Source organism: Triturus cristatus, chromosome 7 (genome assembly GCF_964204655.1).
Source record: "Triturus cristatus chromosome 7, aTriCri1.1, whole genome shotgun sequence".
NCBI classification, from domain to species: Eukaryota; Metazoa; Chordata; class Amphibia; order Caudata; family Salamandridae; genus Triturus; species Triturus cristatus.
Window position 1 is genome coordinate 1,120,572,907 of NC_140590.1, and position 20,916 is coordinate 1,120,593,822.

The 20,916-nt window shown below is 42.5% G+C and overlaps 1 protein-coding gene across 3 annotated transcripts in view; it reads right to left on the reverse strand.

Annotated features, from left to right (window-relative positions):
• The window catches only part of LOC146811194 (uncharacterized), a 172,658-nt gene that overhangs the window by 122,822 nt on the left and 28,920 nt on the right, over positions 1-20,916 (reverse strand). For all 3 annotated transcript variants that reach the window (XM_085618232.1, XM_085618233.1, XM_085618231.1), the window contains exons 10-15: positions 18,450-18,482; positions 14,949-14,981; positions 11,612-11,644; positions 11,127-11,159; positions 10,389-10,421; positions 10,196-10,228 (exon numbers count right to left, since the gene is read on the reverse strand). In XM_085618232.1, coding sequence (XP_085474358.1) covers positions 10,196-10,228; positions 10,389-10,421; positions 11,127-11,159; positions 11,612-11,644; positions 14,949-14,981; positions 18,450-18,482 — 198 coding nt within the window. The remainder of the gene's footprint in view (positions 1-10,195; positions 10,229-10,388; positions 10,422-11,126; positions 11,160-11,611; positions 11,645-14,948; positions 14,982-18,449; positions 18,483-20,916) is intronic.

A 20,916-nucleotide genomic window follows, 5' to 3' on the forward strand; every position in this document is an offset into this window, starting at 1 on the left:
GGGGACGTGAGGTGACTCCTGCGGAAAGCCCTGGCGGTAGCGACCTGATTTCGCCAAATGCTGATGCGGACTGGGTGCCTACCTGTGTGCGCTGAATAAGCCGAAGATTGCATCAGAGGTCCAGTAAGGAGCTGCTGAGAGTGCCAGTGAGGTCCTGGGACTGAATTCCACCGACGATGCGCGCTCGCAGCAGTCGCTGCATTTGACTGCTGCTGCACTGCATGCGTCCTGCGTCCCGGGCAGGAGGCTGCTCTCACCGTCGGTAATCGCTGCTGTTGTCCCCTCGGGCGGGATCATTGTGACTGTTGGGTGTGCCGCCTAGGGGAAGTGCATAGACTGCTACTCTGTTGCCCCCGCCGGGCGTGTGGAGATACAGGAGTGAATATTGGGGCTGGGAGCAGGACGTGTCATATAGACCCAAAGTGTGGATTTAAAACATCAACACTGCCAACAAAGAAACAAGTAGTGATGTATTACAGAAGGCCCTAAATCAAGATCTGCCTGCAGGGGCCCGTAAAGGAATTGTCAAGTCATATTGGGCTGGAGAGGGGGCAGAATTGAGCGACACGAAGTCCTAAGCCCAATGTGGACATGCCTGAGATCTGCTCCCCTTCCTCCTTTGACTTTCTGATTGGGGAATTGAATTACAAAATCCTGGCGCCATGAGAAAACATGATACCAAGCAAACAAAGCTAGCCTTTGAAAATAAAAGACTCACTCGCCAGTTGGATGCGGATACAGATGCGGAAACTGACCAGGGTGCTCAGAATGAGGCAGTGGGTGGAAACAAGGACCTTAGATGCCTACTTTTAGACATGAAGTCTAGCCTAAAAACAATGGACAATAAACTCGATCTTCTTACCTCGGAAATGGATCAGGTCAAGAAACAAGTAGACTCCCATTAGACCCAATTAGACCTATCAGACACTCACGCAATGGAAGTGCACAAATTCCAACTTGAAGCCAAGGAACAGCTGCTTTCCATGGACAAACTACTTAATGTAATCAGAGTCAAGAATGATGATCTTGAAGCGAGATCTCACCGAAACAATCTACGTATAATAGGCATTCCGGAAACTACGGCGATCTCCAAGATGGAAACATTTGCTATGAGACCTATTTGGCACAGAACTCTCTGGAATGTTTATAGTAGAGAGAGCCCACTGGACACTAGGACGTAGCCCACCGGTTGGTGCCACACCAAGACCAATTTTGGCACAGTTACTAAACTACTGGGATCGAGACACAGTCTTGCGCCTAGCCAGAGAACGAGGCATCGTTGATTACAAGGGTAACAACATCTCCATGTTCCCGGACTTCAGCCTGGCGGTCCAGGCAGCCAGGAGGGAATTTGTGGCAGTTAAGCGTCTCCTGAAATAAGCAGAGATAACCCATGCTCTTCTGTACCCGGCAAAACTAAAAATAATGCACAAGGGTTCAGTGCACCATTTTAAAGACGCAAAATCATCCATGAAGTACGCAAAACATGTTGGGGGCCAGAAGAAAGTGACCAGAGCAGCTATGGCTGCATCACCTGATGTCAGAATTAGTGATAATGACTGAATCGTATAGCCTGGCACCGCCAGGTATTGCTAAATTGTCACTAACTTGCTATAAATCTAATTCTGCTATTGCTCAGTTGCAAATATCTCTAAAATGTTAGAATAATGTATAGTCGGCCACTAGCCGGTACTGCCATTTACATTTTGCGTTGTTATATTGCAGGTAGGCTCTCAAACACCTGTGCGGCCACCCCGCTGCAATGCGGGGTTGTACGCTGGTGCATCTATACCTCAAGGGAGATCTCCCATTGAAGTTCGCAGGGCCCTTGATTAGGGATCCTACTTTAGTTTAAAAGATGGGGGGTCGTATACTCAACCTGTTTGGGGGGTTGTTGTTTGCAGACGTAGGGATGGTAATGTTAATAAAGTTATACAGGACAGTAAGAAAATGATAATTAAGTCTAGAGTAGGAATCCAGTAGAGGATAAATACAAGCTTGAATTTTACACTGGGTTCACCGTTTCATATACCACTAGGTCACATCAACAAGAATCGTTATTGTAACTACCCAGAGACAATAGGCACACTAGATTCTTCACCTAATGCTAAAGCCGCTCATCCATGACGACCCTTAATCTACTTACTTGGAACATCAGAGGAGTAAATAACCACCGTAAAATCAGACTGGTACCCGCTTACTTGACAAGACACAACATAGATATGCTTTATACAAGAAACGCACTTAAGCAGCATTACGCAAACTAAGCTAAATAACAAGTGCTGGAGCTCAATCAACTCTTCTATCTATTCTAACTTTGCTAGAGGGATGTCCATATTGATCCGACTTGGCAAATATTGGACACATACAGACCCAGAGGGCAGATATGTGGTCCTCGGTGGGAGGCTACGTGTGACAAAAGTTACACTCACTGCTATATATGGCCCAAATGTTGCCTCGCCAGATTTCTTTCAAACTGTGTGGGCTAAAATCACCCTGGTAGGACATGACACAGTCATATGGGGCAGAGACTTCAACGCTCTAATAGATAACCATATGGACAGGAGGGGAGGGGCTCGCCGACTACACCCAAGATCTAACGAGACACTTAACGCCATAATAACAGAGGGACATTTATTAGATATTTAGAGACACAGGCATCCGGATACATCTAAGGGCACATGTATATCAGCACATCATAATGCCTGGTCATGCTTAGACTACTGGTTGGTGTCACCAGACATAGCAGCTTGGACGACAGAGGTCAGACACCTATCCCGAACCTTGTCGGATCACGCTCCTGTCTTGTTGAGACTGACCATGAGCGAGGGTCTCCCTAAGGTTAATAATTGGAGATTCCCTTCTCATGCGCTAACTGATACCATCTTCAGGGAACAAATCATAGGGGATATAGAAGATTATTTCGACACAAACGCAGGAACGGTGCAATTCCAAGCTCCTTTATGGGAGGCCTTCAAGCGGTTATAAGAGGGCAGTGTATTTCCAGACAGGCTGGGATATTGAAATCAATTAGGCTGACCATCCAAAAACTAGAATCTAACATAAGAATGCTGGAACTACAGTATTACAGAACGGGAGAACTAAAACTCCTGAGAGACATTAGGGAGCTAATTTCTGAATACGAAGCGGAGGCACCCAGAGAGGTGAAATTTTGGGGGAAATATGCACAGGCTAGATGATATGGCGAGGGAGACAGACCCAGTAAAACTCTAGCTCATATGCTGTGCCCACCTGGTAATGCTATGTTCATATCCGAGATACTGGATGATAACCACAATGAGGTCAGAGGCCCGCAAAAATTTGAGACCAAGTTACAAAATTCGACACCACATTATATTCCTCCTCCTCACGTACAATACCGGTGGAGGTGCTGACCTATTTAGATTCGATTGAGCTTCTGTGGTTGAGCAAGCGGCACTGGGCCTACCTGGATGAGCCTTACACTGTACAAGATGTAAAACAAGTAATAAACAGCCTGCCCTCGGATAAAGCCCCGGGGTCGGACAGCCTCACAGCTGCATTCTATAAAAGCTACGTAGACCTGTTAGCCCCCCAGCTCCTGACGCTGTAAGGACAAGTGCAGGAAACTGGGATTCTACCCCCCACAATTAGAGAAGCAATCATATTATTACTACTCAAGCCAAGGAAACAGCCCAATGAAAGAGCCTCATATCACCCTCTATCTTTAATTAATACCAATACCAAAATGTATGCTAAATTATTGGCAAACAGAATGCAGCCCCTACCTCCCTGGATCTTCAGTCCCGATCAATCGGGCTTCATCCCAGGTAGAGCTACAGAACACAATCTACGCACCTTTTTCTCAGTACTGCATTATTTAAATCCCCAAACACAAGCCTTGGTGGTGCTTTTAGATGCCACCAAGGCCTTTGACTCGCTAGAGTGGCAATATATTTTTACTATATTAGCAAGATTAGGATTTAGCCCAACATACATTAACCAGATCAAATTACTGTATACAAGTCCCTCTGCTAGACTTAGATTAAATGGATTGGTCTCTTCGAAGATACCAATCACCCGAGGTACACAACAGGGCTGCCCCTTGTCCCCCCTGTTGTTTGCAACCGCTATGGAGCAATTAGCTGCTAGATTGACGCAGCACCACGAGGACAGGGGACTGGGTTTCTCCACCAGGGGAATCATCGTATCACTATACTCAGATGATATCACAATGTTTATTATTGACCTGCAGACAATTTAAACCCAGTGCTGTGGAAAATCCTAAAATTTGGGGGACTAGCAGGTATACAAATAAATTGGACAAAGTCGGTTCTATTCACACTCACGAGAAACACCAAGCCCTGTCAAATGGAGTACCCTCTGAAATGGGCTGAAGGACCTGTTTGATATTTGGGAATATGGCTGAGCAGCGATATTCAAGAACAGTGTGTCATGAACTATGGCAGGGCAGTGACATGGCTAGAGGGCAAGAGAGTTACTTGGAATAGACTACCTTTGTCTTTGGCCGGCCGTATAGCAATAGCTAAAATTGTTATTTTGCCTACATTTTTATATCTATTTATAAATATTCCACTTACACTAACACAGGCTTTCTTCAAGACACTTTAGTCCCTATTAACGTCATTGATCTGAGTTGGAAAACAAGCTTGGGTCTCATGTGAACTACTGATGCTTCCCCTGACACAGGGAGGTCTGAAGGCATCAACCATTCCGTCATATACATAGTGCGCCCAAGCTCAGTTCCTCCATTATTGGGTCCACCCTGTACCGTTTCAGCCTAATTTTGCAGTTGAGCAAGATAAAGCTGCACCCACGCCACTATCAGTTGCTATATGCCAGCCATATAGAAGACCACATAATTAGATTGACACAGTTGAGTCACTAAGATGGGTCTGGGAAGGTCTGGGAAACAGAGCCAAATTAGAGGTCCTATATGCACCCTTTATACCGGTGGTGCATAACCGATGTATCCCCCCAGTGGAGGACCAGTAAGTGTGGTGCTGGGGTGTGGGCTAGGGATAAACACACATTTGCAGATCTATATCCTGAGAATACATTTCGCCCCTTACTGGCAAAACAAGAATAGTTATTTCTATATCATCTAATATACAAGGCCTGCCAACAAGCAAACACCACCTTCCTAAGGCCCCCACCTAAGCTACATGCACTTGAACATTTGCTGACTGGCCCAACTCCACTCAAATTTATCACAAGATTTTATAGCAACATGCACAACACTGCTCTGGTACTGTTTCCAAAAGCACTGATGGAATGGAACATTGAAATAAATCCTCCAAACTCAGAAGAGCAGTGGAAGTTCTGCTGCTCCCAACTACATGTGCTCTCTCTCAATTACAGGCTAAAGCTAATAAATTTTAAGTTCCTACATAGATTCTGTAGGACACCGATGGAGCTAAACTGCATGGGACTTAGGCCTGATGCTAGCTGTTGGAGATGCAGGGCTGAGCCGGTGTCTTTTCTGCATCTGGCCTGGAGTTGCCCACCTGTAGCAAAATACTGGGTTGATATCTACGGCATGATTGGGGAATCAGTAGGAACTCTAATAGACCCTACACCTTTCACAGGCTTACTGGGATACGTGAAATATACTCCGGTGAGCACACAGAAACTACATGTAATGCTCCTACTCCTGGCAAGGAGACGAGTGGCTATGCACTGGGGGAAGACCAAGGCACCATCGATTAAAGCCTGGTTGCAGGACATTGCCTACTGCCAGACCCAACATGCCCTATATTGGGAACTTATGCCCCCTGCCTCAAGGCCAAAAGATATATTGGGTCCAATCCTGGAATGGATATGCACATAACAAACTGAAGATACTGATAGTACTGGTCCTGATATGGTGGAGTCAAGTACCTAAATTAACATTACTCTACACAAAAGGTCCTAAATAGCAAAATACACAAATGTTGCTTTTGTTGTGGTAGTTAAATAAAGCAAAATGTGTAAAAGCATAATCGTATAGACATGTATAATGTAAAGTGCAATAAAACTCGCTGGCTCGATCTCTTCTTCGACTTTCTGTCCTGTAAGTTAGTTGTTCTGTTGTTGTAAAGTTGTATCACATGCAGGTCACCTACTGACATTGATCAATATGTATGTTATCATTGTGTGTGCAAAAATGTGAATAAACAAATGTAAAACAAACTAAAGGTAGACAAATGCTTGGTTTCACCTAATCAATAAATCAAGAAATATGTAAATTGCACTACTCACCCTTGAGATGCTGGGGGGAGGGGTGATGCTACTGCTCGAATAGCCAGGTCTTGAGTAGCCTCCTGAAGGTTAGTAGGTCCTGGGTCTGCCGTAGGAGGATGGGGAGGGTGTTCCAGGTTTTGGCAGCGAGGTGGGAGAATGATCTGCCGCTGGTGGTCGCTCTTTGGATGCGGGGGACGGTGGTGAGGGCGAGGTCGGCGGAGCGGGGCTGGCGGTTAGGGGTGTAGAAGGTGAGTCGTCTCTTGAGGTGTGCTGGTCAGGTGTTGTGGAGTGCCTTGTGTGCGTGGGTGAGGAGCTTGAAGGTGATCCTCTTGTTAACAGGAAGCCAGTGCAGGTCTATCAGCTGGGGTGCAATGTGGAAGTGGCGAGGGATGTCGAGGATCAGGTGTGCAGAGGCGTTCTGTATGCGTTGTAGTCATTTCAGGAGTTTATCCGAGGCTCCTGCATAGAGGGCGTTTCTGTAGTCCAGCCTTCTGCTGACGAGGGCCTGGGTGACCGTTCTTCTTGTTTCGGTGGGGATCCACATGTAGATCTTGCAGAGCATGCAGAGGGTGTTGAAGCAGGAGGATGAGACGGCGTTGACTTGCTTGGCCATGGAGAGTGTTGAGTCGAGGATAAACCCCAGGTTGCGTGCCTGGTCGGTGGGTCTTGGTTCTGCTCCCAGTGCGGTCAGCCACCAGGAGTCGTCCCAGGCTGAGGGGGTGGGGCCGAGGATGAGGACCTCCGTTTTGTCCGAGTTCACCTTCAGGGCCCCATTCAACCTGCAGCTCCACCCCTACTCACCTACAGCATCTTCAAAAAGGACAGTGCTTCAGAAGTTTAACCAGCAGCCATTTGCTAACAAAAGTGTTCATTAAATTTGTAAAGGGAGCCGTTTCATCGCCCCCTCACTCATACCAGTATTTGCATTCCCTGCCCTCCAGCCATTGTAATGCAGGTAATACACTTCCACTCCTTGGGAAGCTATTCTCATCTTCCATCTCGTGCCAATGCAAATCAGAGGTATTTAAATGTATCCAACTCTGCTGTATAATTAATACTCTGATTCGAACCTGTGGATGAAAGGCAGGATGTCTTTTTCAATGTGTACATTATTTCCAAGGTATTTTCTCGAAATATGCATCCAGCCATTATCTTTCACTTTTCAATTTCAGCCCTTGAGCTCATAAACTGACCTGGCTGGATCATTTGTCTAGCAGTAGTGTAGCAACAAAGAGATGGTTGTATCTGCTTCTAGTACCTATTAAAAATTTCTGATATAGCACAATCTTCACAAGTACATAATGTTGCTTCTTTATACATCCTTGCATCCTCAAACAGCATGCTGTCTCAAAAATATTCACTACAGTCCTTGAATCCGGCATTTAAAAACTTCCTTTGATTAAAATTCTGTTTGCCGCCTCTCCTTTTTTATTCTCTCTTTCAAATGTCTCCCTTCATCCCTTCCAGGCTCTGCATGCCTCCTCTGTCTCAGGACAACCTACTATGACAAATGCATGTTTGACTATTCTCTATTTCATCAAATTTCTCCCAACTCATTTACACGATCACAATCTTCCCTCCTTCTGCTGAAAGTCATACCTCTGCAACCTAATCATAATTAATCTCTTCTAACTCCTGCATTTAATCCCATCAACCATGTGCCACAGACCCATACAGCCATCACATACCTAATCACCGACCTATACAGCCACTCACACACACATACTCTCAAATGTTACAGGATACTGTTAGGAAATACATTTTTTTTTAAACCTTTGAAATTCATTTGAAAAACAATGTTTACAGGGACATTATGGATAGGAAATAAAATTTAACAATGCTTCAAAATTCACTTATAAAATCAAAGATTACAGTGTTGTTATAGTTAGAAAATAGAATTTAAAAAACCTTAGAAATTCAGTAAAAGAAAAAAGTTACTGGGACTTTATACTTAGGCTCAGATGTTACACGCAAAACACCATGGATATTCAGCATTTATAGTTACCTGAGCTAACTATAACGTATGCCCCCGCACTGCACTTCTTATGATCTCGCCTAGTACATCACTCATGACATGATCAGTGACATCACTGATGACATCTCAAATGACATCACTGCTGGCATCATCTAGTGAGTGTAAGTGTTTTGTTAACATTTCTGAAACTTAAAGATAAATACTAATCTACCCTATACGTTAAATTACTATACTCTCTCTACTACTGATGAGTAATACTATTTCTAAAGTGTCATCTGAGTGGCTGTGTGACTGTATCACTGTGTGAGTGGATGTCTGAGTGGCTGTATAGGCATGTGAGTGGGTTTGTACCTGGCTGCATGGCTCTGTCAGTTGATGTGTGAGTGGTATCCATTGTTGTTTTAAAATATGTTCCTACAGTGATGCTACATTTCCTAGGGTGTCCTTATGAGAAAAACAGTTGGAACACAGCAGCCTCAGCCACGTGTGTTCTGACATTGCAAGCCCTACCATGCTTGCCTTAACCACACATATGCCTTGACAGCGCATATGCCTTAACCACGCATATGCGTGGTCAAGTTGCTGGCTAGCTGGCCGAAGAGCAGGAAGCAGGAAGAGGAAGGATTGCAAGGCGGTGAGATAAGTGGGGTTTTGGGGTGGTGGTAGTTTGTAGGGGATGGGGGTAGTTATGGGGGCTAGGATAGTTTTGGGGGCTTGGGGGTCTGGTAGTTTTCAGGGCTGGGGGGTCATGAGTTTTAGGGCTCAGGGTAGGGGACATAAAAGGGAATGTTTATAGGCTGGGGGGCCGTTGGGCTGGTGCAGGGGGCAGGCGGGGGTAGGTTTTAGGTGGTAGGACTGGTTTTAGGGCTCAGGGAGGGTGGCTGGTTTTGGAGTACTTTTTAGGTGGCTGGGTTTTAGGGCTGAGGCCAGGGGACAGGAAAGGGGCAGTTTACAGTTCGAGGGGGCAGTTGGGCAAGGGGCAGGGGGCAGGGGGAGGTGGGGAAGGTTTAACAGGGTGGGGATGTTTTTAGGGCTCAAGAAGGGGGCTGGGGTAGGAGTAGTATTTTGAGGAATGGGGGTTGAATTTTAAGGATCAGGATAGACGTCAGGGTAGTTTATATGCCTGGGATGGATAGATTAGATGGTAGGGGGCAATTTTTAGGGATTAGGGGAGAGGGACAGGAGTGTGATCTTTACCACACATGTCCCTTTACCAGTCATGTATTTACCATAAAATTGCGTGGTTAAGGCATGCGTGGTAAAGGCATGTGTCGTAAAGACACGGTCATGGTTAAGACCGCGTGGTAAGGCATGAGTTGTATAGGCATGCGATGTTCCATCACACAAACTCCATATGGACACTTTTTCCTGAAGACTGGTACACCAATGCAATTTCCCTTTCCGGGAAACTGGTTTTAGACATTTGTTTGCATCACTTACTAGCAGGTGTGATCTCCACCTACCAGTATGAAATAATTACCTCTTATCCCATGCTCTTCTGCCTTTAATATCGTATTACTCTTTTCAACTGATTGGCTCACTCAGAGAATTGACATAGATACAGGAATGGGATGACACAGTGTGCATATATATGTACGGTATAGTCACACCTTTAGTTATGAACTTGAGCAGTAGCTTATTGATCTGCCATTAAGTGGTCTCAATACTCCTGAGCTTGAAACACGGAAACTTTGACTTTAACTAAAATCACAGGAATCACCACTAATGTAGTTTTATCTTTTTAATTTTGTAAACAAACACTGTTGTATTTAAACCACTATCCTTGTCATCAAACAGAGCTGATTTTTTGTAAAAGGGATGGTGACATCTTCTAAAACTAGTGGATAAAATGTCATGTAACAACCAAGAGTCGTGAAGCCCTATCTCAATGGAAATATGCTATCAACAGCCCCTACTCATAATTTTTGTACAATGAAAAGACATGAGTAATATAAATGTATAATTTATATGATATAGATGTATATATATTTTCCTTACTGTAGCTCCGGCTCCTATGTTCGTAACACCTTTCTAGAGGACAAATAGAGGACAGCATTAGTAGAGAGGAAGGTGTAATACTATAAAATATGATTCATTTATAGATCAAAAGCAATCCATATGTGAGACCAACAGTTTTCAGCAGGAGTTCCCCTTCACACTTCAACGATATAGAATCAGAGCTAAAGCTTACCACAAGTCCGGTTAGTGCATTTCCAATACCGCCCTGGGGAACAAATACACATCAGGTTAGCAGGGAATGAGACACATTGTTAAGTCTTCTGCAGGCAATATATGTTGGCGGGACTTTAGCAGTGACATACCTATCAAAGGTGCAGCAGACAGTAAGGTTGAGGGGGGTACCTTCAGATTTCCCAACAATCATGCTGGCATATCTTGTTAAAATACATTATGAGAAGCAGAACAGGGGGGCTTAAGAGCCAATGGAAAGAGAGGATTGTTAGACGTACTTAAAACACAATAGTTTTCAAACTAACCAAGTTTTAGGGCAGAGACTAGAGACAGAGAGAGGGAGAATGTCAGTGTGTGCTTGTCAGTGTGGGCATGTAAAGATCCAGGCTTAAATTTGACAGTGACTTCACCATACCAGACTGAAAGCCTCTATACCCAATTATATACTACAAATACACCCCCCTCCTCCCCCCAAAGCTCCGCCCCTGGCAGCAGGTCCAAAGGATACTGAAAATTGTGAACAGTAGCAGCAGCATAGATTGTGACATAAATCTAAATATGATGTTTATATTGGTGAGGTGTAACGGACTATTCTGCAGGGAAAAGAGAAAACAGCAATACTGGGAGGAGGGGGTGGAATATTGTAAAACATGATTGCATTATCAGTCAGAATCAATCAAATGGGGCTATCTGTTTCTTGCAGGCTCCCTCGCCTGTGCTCATTCAAGGTAATGCTTACCGCAACTCCACCTAACACATTAGCAGCACCGCCCTGCAAGACAAAATAAAGAATAACTGAGCAGCTGGCTGATACACTGTAATGTCTGCTATCGGGAATCGGTGTGGGAGGGACTTTGGCAGAGGAATAGACATCAATGGGACAGCAGTTGCAGTGGCTTAAGGGGCCCAATGCATCTCAGACATGGCTGTTTTTACTAAACAATTGAGATTTTGGGGTTTGTTTTCAACCCTTGCATGTGGGCCCATGGCACCCTTTCTGCACCACTGGAATTTGGTATCTTATGGGCCCACACATGCATGTTGTGTTGCAGTAGAGTCAACATTGCAGTTATTGTATTTATGATGAAGAACAGTAGTGGCAGGGTAGATTGTGACACACTTCAAAACATGCAACAGATATGGTCAAATACAACCCAAGCATGGAAATATAATTTCTTCAAAATAATCCCTAATGCACCTATAGAATATGATTTAAATTTGTACCACGATTCCGGTGACCAAATGTTCCGCACCACCCTGGAGGAGGTAAAAAAGTCTGAATTAGAAGGGAGAACAAAACCTGCGTTGCAAAATTTCATTAAGTGCTGTAGGGTGGTCTGTCCTGTGAGAATCATATGTAGCAATGAGCATTTGTTTCACTGTGATTAACACTGCTCTATTAATTACCACAGAAAAATGACCGGAAAACAATTTTAGCAGAGAAGAATGTTGCTCACTCCAAAACATGAAGGATGACCACCTCTCAAGGCTCAGATGGAAATGTTTTTTGCACTGGCATAATTAGCAAAATTTCATGTCATTTTTTGTAATCAAATGTGAACTATTATGCCACATTGCATGATTACATGTTGTTAGGAAATTTTGCCATTTGTAGTAAATTTGGTTACTGTGAATGTGCAGGAAGAAATCGAATGACATAATGAAAGCAGTCTTTGTTTGCAGATTTTTGCACCATTTAATTTCCATCAGAGCAGAATGCATATTCCACTGATCTATGAACATATTTTAAATCAAAGTTGCATCCACCTGCTAAAGTTCAAACGCCACCCTTTGCAAGTAACATATCAGCATTGACAAAGTGAGAGTGACAAATTGCGAAACCTATCAGGAGATAGATACCATGTAAATGACAAGAGTGGGGTTTCTATATATTCAGCAGTGGTATTTACCTCTCTCTATGATCTTGGCCCCGTTATGGAGGCCTGTATTGGAGGATCAGGTATTTCTGTGAATGTGACACTTGAATGCGGACAAACTGTCATTTATGAGTAAAAATATTCACTTGTGCTCACGCATGGGGTTGCACATACTTAAATTCCTCCAATGAGGCAGAATGTCCTGTAGGAATAACTCTGCTCAATAAGAAATGTTATGGTTAATCAAGGCCAAGGGATTTCTACCAAATGAATGTCCTTGAAGCGTTGTGAGTACTCACAAACGTTTGTCAGGCACGTTCCCATTAGGAGATTTCTGATTGAAAACCACTGTTCCTCATGAAAAGTTGTAACTATTCTTTATATGTGAAAGTTTATGCAGGTGATTCATCGTGAGACTTTTCAGTCGCAGGCTCATGAAGCAGGGCTAACATTCTATGGTCCGACTACATGGGAGCAGATTTGCTACACTGACATTATATTATCTGTAAACAACTTCTTTTCTGAACGTAAATTCACATTTTGCAAAGAACAAAGGTGAGTTTTCAATGAAGAGGAATGTATTACACACCCATGCTCAACATAGGACTGCAAATACATTTCTGAAAGGGGCATGTTTAAATGTCAGGATATGAAGGCAACTCGTAAGCATAAACATACAAATGTATATTCGAGACCTTGATGAATTCGCCGATTCTGACCATCACACACTTTTACATGAATGTGTAATGTAATAAGAAAAGTTAAGGGTTGTGTTTTCTAAATTTAAGTCTTAATAAAAGTGCTAAGACTGGACCAAAATGACCACATTATTGTCTGTTTAATTATTCCCTCACAAGCAGAATGCCCATACTGAATAATATGTAATGCAAAAGGTTGAGACTAATACAATGTTTTGCAAAAGCATGCAGTTTAATGCACTTTACATAATTGACTTTAAATAATAATGAAATCCTTATGCAAGCACCAAAATGAATGATGTGACTTCTAGACTTTTGTTCTCAGTATTGATGTGCGCATAACAGAGGACTTTGGGCCTAATTTAGAATTTGGCAAATGGTATAGTCTGTCACAAATGTGACCGATATCTTGCCTACCATATTACAAATGCCATTGAACATGCTGTACGATAGCCGACTGATAAGGCAGTCCCTTCAGGATCTCCTGGTCTCTGGATCATCGTTCTGGCATGGATCACAATGCAGCCCCTCCATCTAGCCACGCATGTTCCGGAGTTGAGTGAGACTATCGCTCGATCTCCCATGGCAGACAGTGGAGCCCAGGATCATGGAATGGGGCATTACAGCAAGAACAATACAACAACAAAGGAGAGGGGTAATGCAGGAGACCACCATCTTGGCGGTGAAGCCCACTCCAGCGGGAGGGTGGTGTGCTTTGTGGCCCGGCCTGGGCTTGTCTGACGTGTGCTCCCGGGTCCGCTGATGTGCTCCCCCATGCCCAGTAACCAGTACATAGAAGGCTGCTGAGCACCATCGGGTGTTTAGGGAGGCTGCTGCTGATCTTTGGCCTTGTGACTCCGGGTCCAATGCCAATGCACTGCTGTGCCCAGCCAACTGGTACCAAGGACTCTATTTTGGCTGACATGGAGGCCCCAACACAGTGCCAAAGGTGAGCCGGTGTGCCGGTGGCCCCCTCTAACTTGGACATCCCTGCGACCCAAACCACTCTGACGCTACCCCTCCCACATCTCAAACCCCAGTCTATGTGCTGGGTTCAGCAAAACTGAAGCAAACTTCTGTACCCCCATCGACACTCTACAGGCCCCCGGGCATCTCTGCTGCTGCCTTGGAGAGGTTTTGGCAAACGGGACTACGGTTGTGAAAGACATCTGAACTTCACCAGCTCTAGGATTCCTCCAGGAATGCAGCCCATGAGTGCAACAGCCCCTAAAGACCTGCCTGAATGTGCCCTTCAAGAACTCCAGCAATGGGCAGATCATGCTCTGTAAAAATGTGATATATATTTGTCCAACCCTAATCGCTTCAACTCTTCTTAAAATGTAATCATGGGTGAATTTGAATCTTGCATATATGTAACTGTAGTAGACATTTGTACTTACTACCATTATTACGTGAGTTTGGATTTTTTTGTTTCGTATATTTTATGTTATTCGAGTACTCTGAAGTCCTTATATAATGTAACTGATTCTATTGTAAAGCACTCTGACACCTTCGGGTAAAGTTTGAGCTATATAAAAACGCATAAATAAATCAATCAAATGTGACAGATATGTGACAGATATCCTTTCCTCTTATTACACGTGCCTTTGGATATAAAGTACTTGTAATAGGGTGGACAAGACATTAGTCACATTTGTGAAGCAGTAGCCTGGCCGCCGAACTCTAATTGAGGCCTTAACCACTAGAGTTGAGTTTAAAACTCATTGTACAGAATGGACAATATTGGAGAGACTTCGCAGCAGGTGGTCGATATTCCTCACTTTCTTAATAATAATTGCAGAGGTATATTTCTTACCATGTAAAATTGTTTTAAACCAATTATTCAACTGTACATAGTGTGCGTGTGTGTGTGTGGATGCATGTGTGTAGAGGGGTTCAAGGAGGGCTAGTACTCGGAGGTGTTGCAACGCATATAAATGAGAGAGTTTGTGACAAATTATTTTTTAAATTAGAGACTGATCTTACCACAAGGCCTCCTGCTGCATTAAGAATGCCTCCCTTCAGGAAAGAAACAAGAAACAATTAAAGAGGGAAACCTTTCACCTCACCACACAGAAATATGAAACTGCATATGAATAGCATTTTCAGCATTAGAACCAGGCAAGTTTAGAACAATAATGGACAAAGACAATAGAATTAGAAGGTTTAAAGGACATTTTTACAAAATGATGACAATGTAAATGTCAACACGAAATGTTGGGATGTATACTTGTATTTTTAATGATGCTCATGTCTTCCTTCTCCATGGAGCTAAACTGGTAGAGATTCTAAAGAAGGATCCTAACACCATTGAAATATTGCATCCAAGCCCCTAAGCTTTCCTGCAATGATGCTGCCCAAAACATTCTACCAACTTGCAGGTATATTCACACCATATAATATCTGTAGGGGCAAACCCTATGTGTTTAAACAGACAGAACTAATATCATGTGGCAGTGTTGCTTTACTCTCTCTCTCTCTCTCTATCTCTGGGTATATATATATATATACATATATACATGAATATATATATAGTTATGGGTTGTGGCCATGACAATACCTGCACTTTAACCTTTCTATGTTTCAATGATTTTCTTGGGAAAATATATAACATCTAATCTTTTTGGGAGGGTACAGCTCCCCCTCTCCCACCTCATTTGTTTTAACCCTCTCCATCTTTCTACCTATAATCGAGGAATGTGTGTGTGTGTGTGCATGTATATATATACATATATGTATATATATGAATATATATATGCAAAGAATGTAAAAATCAAAGGTTAAAGCTTAGTTACAGTTAAGAAAACTATATTTAACCTTTCTTTTCTATGTTCCAATGTTCTTGCAGTTTAACTTTTGTTTGTATAGAAACAAAAGATTAAATACAGTTTTCTCAACTGTAACTAAGCTTTAACCTTTGATATATATATATATATATATATATATATATATATATATATATATATATATATATATTCACTTAAAAAACCATAGGTTTCACACACGTTATAGTTAGGAATTAGCATTTAAAAAACCTTGCAAATTCACTTAAAAAACCATAGGTTTCACACAGGTTATAGTTAGGTGGACATTTCCCTCGTAAAAAACCAATGAAATTCCCCCGTTATAGTTAGTTCAGATAACTATAACTCGCACGCCCGCAATCCACTGCTGATGACGTCAGATATTACATCACTGATGACAAATGTGTCTTTCTGAAAAATAAATATTTGTAATATATGTATAGCTAAAGATTAATGGAAGAAGACATGGGTAAATAAGTGTCTAAATACAGTGATATAATATCTGGCGTCATCAGCAGTGGATTGCGGGCGTGCGAATTACAGTTATCTGAACTAACTATAACGGGGGAATTTTTACGAGGGAAATGTCCACCTAACTATAACCTGTGTGAAACCTATAGTTTTTTCAGTGAATTTGCAAGGTTTTTTAAATGCTAATTCCCAACTATAATGTGTGTGAAACCTATGGTTTTTTAAGTGAATATATAAATATGTATATATATATATATATATATATATATATATATATATATTTATATATATATATATATATATATATATTTATATATATATATATGTATATCTCAAAGGTTAAAGCTTAGTTACAGTTAAGAAAACTGTCTTTAATCTTTTGTTTCTATACAAACAAAAGTTAAACTGCAAAAACATTGGAACATAGAAAAGAAAGGTTAAATATAGTTTTCTTAACTGTAACTAAGCTTTAACCTTTAATTTTTACATTCTTTGCATATATATATTCATATATATACATATATGTATATATATACATGCACACACACACACACACATTCCTCGATTATAGGTAGAAAGATGGAGAGGGTTAAAACAAATGAGGTGGGAGAGGGGGAGTTGTACCCTCCCAAAAAGATTAGATGTTATATATTTTCCCAAGAAAATCATTGAAACATAGAAAGGTTAAAGTGCAGGTATTGTCATGGCCACAACCCATAACTAACAGAATAGTCATACAAACAATAACATGCACACCACTAACAATGCGTATGAATCCACAATATTTATGTCAATAAATAACATCTCATACAAACAAAATGTAATTAAATAACATATAATCAAATCAATAAATGATTTTTCATTCATAGTTGCTCCTGTCAGAGTGTGGGGGGTGGACAAGTGACATGTAATCTCATCTATACTGTGGTTTACCACCATTGAAATTACATCTTTCTTATTTAGGGTGAGCTCATGAGCATGGCATTTGGTTTTTAAGTTAAGGTTTGCATATAAAAGTGCCTGCAAGTGTCTGAAAAACAACACATTAGCGCTCTATTAAACGATGAATGATTAAATTATTTACTGAACATCAGTAACATTTCAACCGGAAACATTCACAAAAATAGCGGTATCAAAGCACAGAGCGGTGGGGATGAGGTGTATATCCTAAAATATTCAACAGCTAGTGATGGGTACATTACACCAGTAGTCTAGATAGCACTGGAGAAGACATCATTAAATAAACATTCACAGATTAGGACGTTGTATCTGGGGAGTGTACTTTGTAACTGATTAATTTCCCAGTTAATGGTAAAAGAATGAATCACAATCTTTCAGCAAATTCATGTGCATTTTCCCCAAATATGAGTACATAATTATTAAGGGAAGCCTGATTCACAAACATCAACGTTAAAAAATATGATGTGGGTTCTCAGATCTTTTTGTTGTTACATGTTAGGTATACAGCCCAGATTTAGTCACACAAAAGTGAGACAAACTCAGCACAAAGTATTGTGCTATACTTTACTTTCCAACTCAAATAATGATTTGCATTGGAATGTTGCCTAAAATTACACGTTGTGCTTCTTTGCATCAAGAGGATTTACCATGGGTGGTACATTGGAATTCCCATGCAACCGTCTATGAGTTTTGACACAGCTCCTTTCGTACTAACATTTGTAGACAAGTATTTGTGCCAAAACTTTATGCGTCTTCTAGGCCTGCGTGAAAGTCACAGGAACAGACATTATTACCACTCTGCAAGTATTCTGCACCGTACAGCACACATAGGAAGCTGGAACAGTATTACAGCATGGTTTTTGTACTGGAAGGGTCCCTTTCCAGTACATAAACTGTGCTTGACAGAACCCCCTTGCACTGTGATGCAAGGGTGTGAGCTTTGACGGATGGCAGTCCAAAGTGAGCCAGTGTGGGGTGAGAGGAGAACACTGCCATATCTCAGTATACATGGTGCTCTTCTGTTCTCCTCTTTCAGTCAATGCAGCCACACTGCTCTGCATGAAAGGTTAGTAAATCCGGCCTGTGATGAATACCTAACACTTAATGAAACACAAATGTGCCCAGGAGAGGAAGTGCATTTTTATCAGAAAGCCTTACTGAGAAGATTTAAACATTTATAAAGTGATTCTGTCTGTGCAGGCAAACAGTAAACGTCATCATAAATTGGTTCAAACAATAAAGTGAACTTTACCACAAGACCTCCAGCTATTCCTGCAATTCCTCCCTGAAAAGAAGAGAGAACATTAATTAGAAGTACAGGATTTCAAAGAGAAAAGCCCTTACACAGTCATAGCCGGTTATGGAAAAGGCACAGAGACAGATTCAGAAATTACAAATAGTGGAAGCCTTTTTCAGGTGAACAAGATTTTAAAAAATACACAAAGCAAGGCTCTTTAAACCAAATGAAAAATCAATGGCCTTGAGGCAAAGAGGAATTTATGTCACAAGAGACCAATGCGCTTTTATTCCTGAATGATGCAAGAAAAATATATGTCTAAGTATGGAGGATTTAAGACTACTGATGACCCAGTAGCTCTTTGGCACTGGATTGCCAGGTCAAAAGTTTCAAAAAGCAGAGTCTCCAAAGGCGCCACTCCCTGAAACCTAACATCACCCCATCTCTAAATGAAGCAGAGGAATGGCATGTGTGGAGGGATGGTCGCCCTGCTGATTTATGGGGAGGCTCCTGCTCTGCCAAATCCTGAACAAGCCCCTTGGTCTCTCACTTTATGTCTATTCCTCTCCAGTATATATACCACTCTCTCTCCCTTTTCTACACCATCCAACTCTAAATGAAGTCTTAAATGAAGATCCCAGTGGCCCATCCTCTACCTGGGTCGTGAACACTACCATAATCTTCTACTTGTTAAAGGAACCTGAAATGTATTTCCCAATTAAGGCCCAGATGTACAAACACTTGGCATCAGGCTTGTGTTACTTTTGTAGCGCAAACTCCAAGCAAATCATTCAGGTGGTATCTGCAATCTAACGCAAAGACCGATTTTTGTTGAATTGTAACCTACAGTAACACAGAGCTTAGCAATGGGCTGTCTTGCATTTATTTAGGTCAAGGGTGTGTGTCATGGGTGGCGCATGGGCATTCCCACGCAACCACCTGTATTTTTTTGCCTCAAATCCCTATCTACAAAGAATTATAGACAGGGATTTTCACCCAAATTCTGCACCTCCTCAAGGCAGGTTTAACGAGAAGAAATGTTTTCATTTCTCCATGTTTCTCCCATTTTGCATGTGTCCTGCATTGTACAGCACTCATGCAAAGTGGGAAACGCCTTAAAGCATAGTGATCCGGAAGAGAGCGCTTATAGTATAACACCTATGCTTTCCACAATGCAGAAACCCTTGCACTATTTCACAAGGGTGTCTGCATAGGGGAATGGCAGCTTTAAGTGCACCAACGTAGGGAGAGAGTAGAACAGCGTCATGTCTTAGAAAAATTGTCACTGTTCTGCTCTCTGCCCTCCATGCAGAGCAACTTTTCTGCTGCCATGCGTAACTTAAGTGATATGTAAATCAGGGCCTAGTTGTATATCACAGAGCAAAATAAAAAGTCACAAAATATTATTGTAGGAAGGTTGGATCTGACTGTATGGTTACCCCCACTTTTTGCCTGGTGTTTTTCTGGTTTTTGACTAGGCTGACTGGGATCCTGCTAGCCAGGACCCCAGTCTATCTGCTTTCTCCCTAAAATTGCAATGCATGTACTTTGGCACACTCCATATTGGATACTTGGGTAACCGTATAAGTCCCTAGTATATGGTCCCCATGTACACAGGGCATAGGCACCCCAGAGGCCTCCCATGGGCTGAAGCATGTATTATGCCACCCATGAGAGACCATGCAAAATGGAACTACAGGTCTGCTACTGCAACGTGTGTAAGCTGGTGCTTATACCACTTACCTTAGACATAGGTTCACTATATCTATTTGTCACTACACTTAAAATGTATAAGTCACTCCTATAGCAGGCCTTAACAATCCTGAAGGCAGGATGCTGTGTTTTATGTGAGAGAGTGGCCCTGCATGAGCAGAGCCTCTCTGCAGCCTTCGTGGACCATTCTCCCGTGTTGTCTGTGACTCAGCCGGACACATAGGTAGAGTTGCATTATGACCTCATGGTAAATGCTATCTCGAAAACAGCTGCATAGAAACATATCGTGTTTGGTATCAAACACCTTGGAATCATATCACCACACCAGTAACTGGTGTGGGAGGTATGATTCTACCATTCTGAAGTGACCTTCGTGGGGTCACTGGTCTAAACGGTGCCAGCCTTCTCGACCCGGACACCACAAAATAGAAGCTGCCAACCAGAGACATATTATTGCCCTCCTGCTGCTGAGCCAAGCTCGAGAAGAGGAAGGCAGCACAATAGGCATCCTGTCACAGGGAGGTGTAACCATCTCCCAAACAGGATTTAGTGTATGAGGCTGGGTGGGTGCACTCTGAGAGTGTCTGAAAGTCTGCACTTGTGCCACATTTGGTGTCCCTATGCATAGTCCAGCTCAAACCAGTTCTGGGAGCCATTGGTTCCTGCGCTGGCATGAATCTGGACAAAGGACATGGGTATAACCACCCCTGTGTCCTGCACCTCCCCTAGGAGGGTCCCCTGTATCTGTCCAACCCTCTCCCCTGGGTAC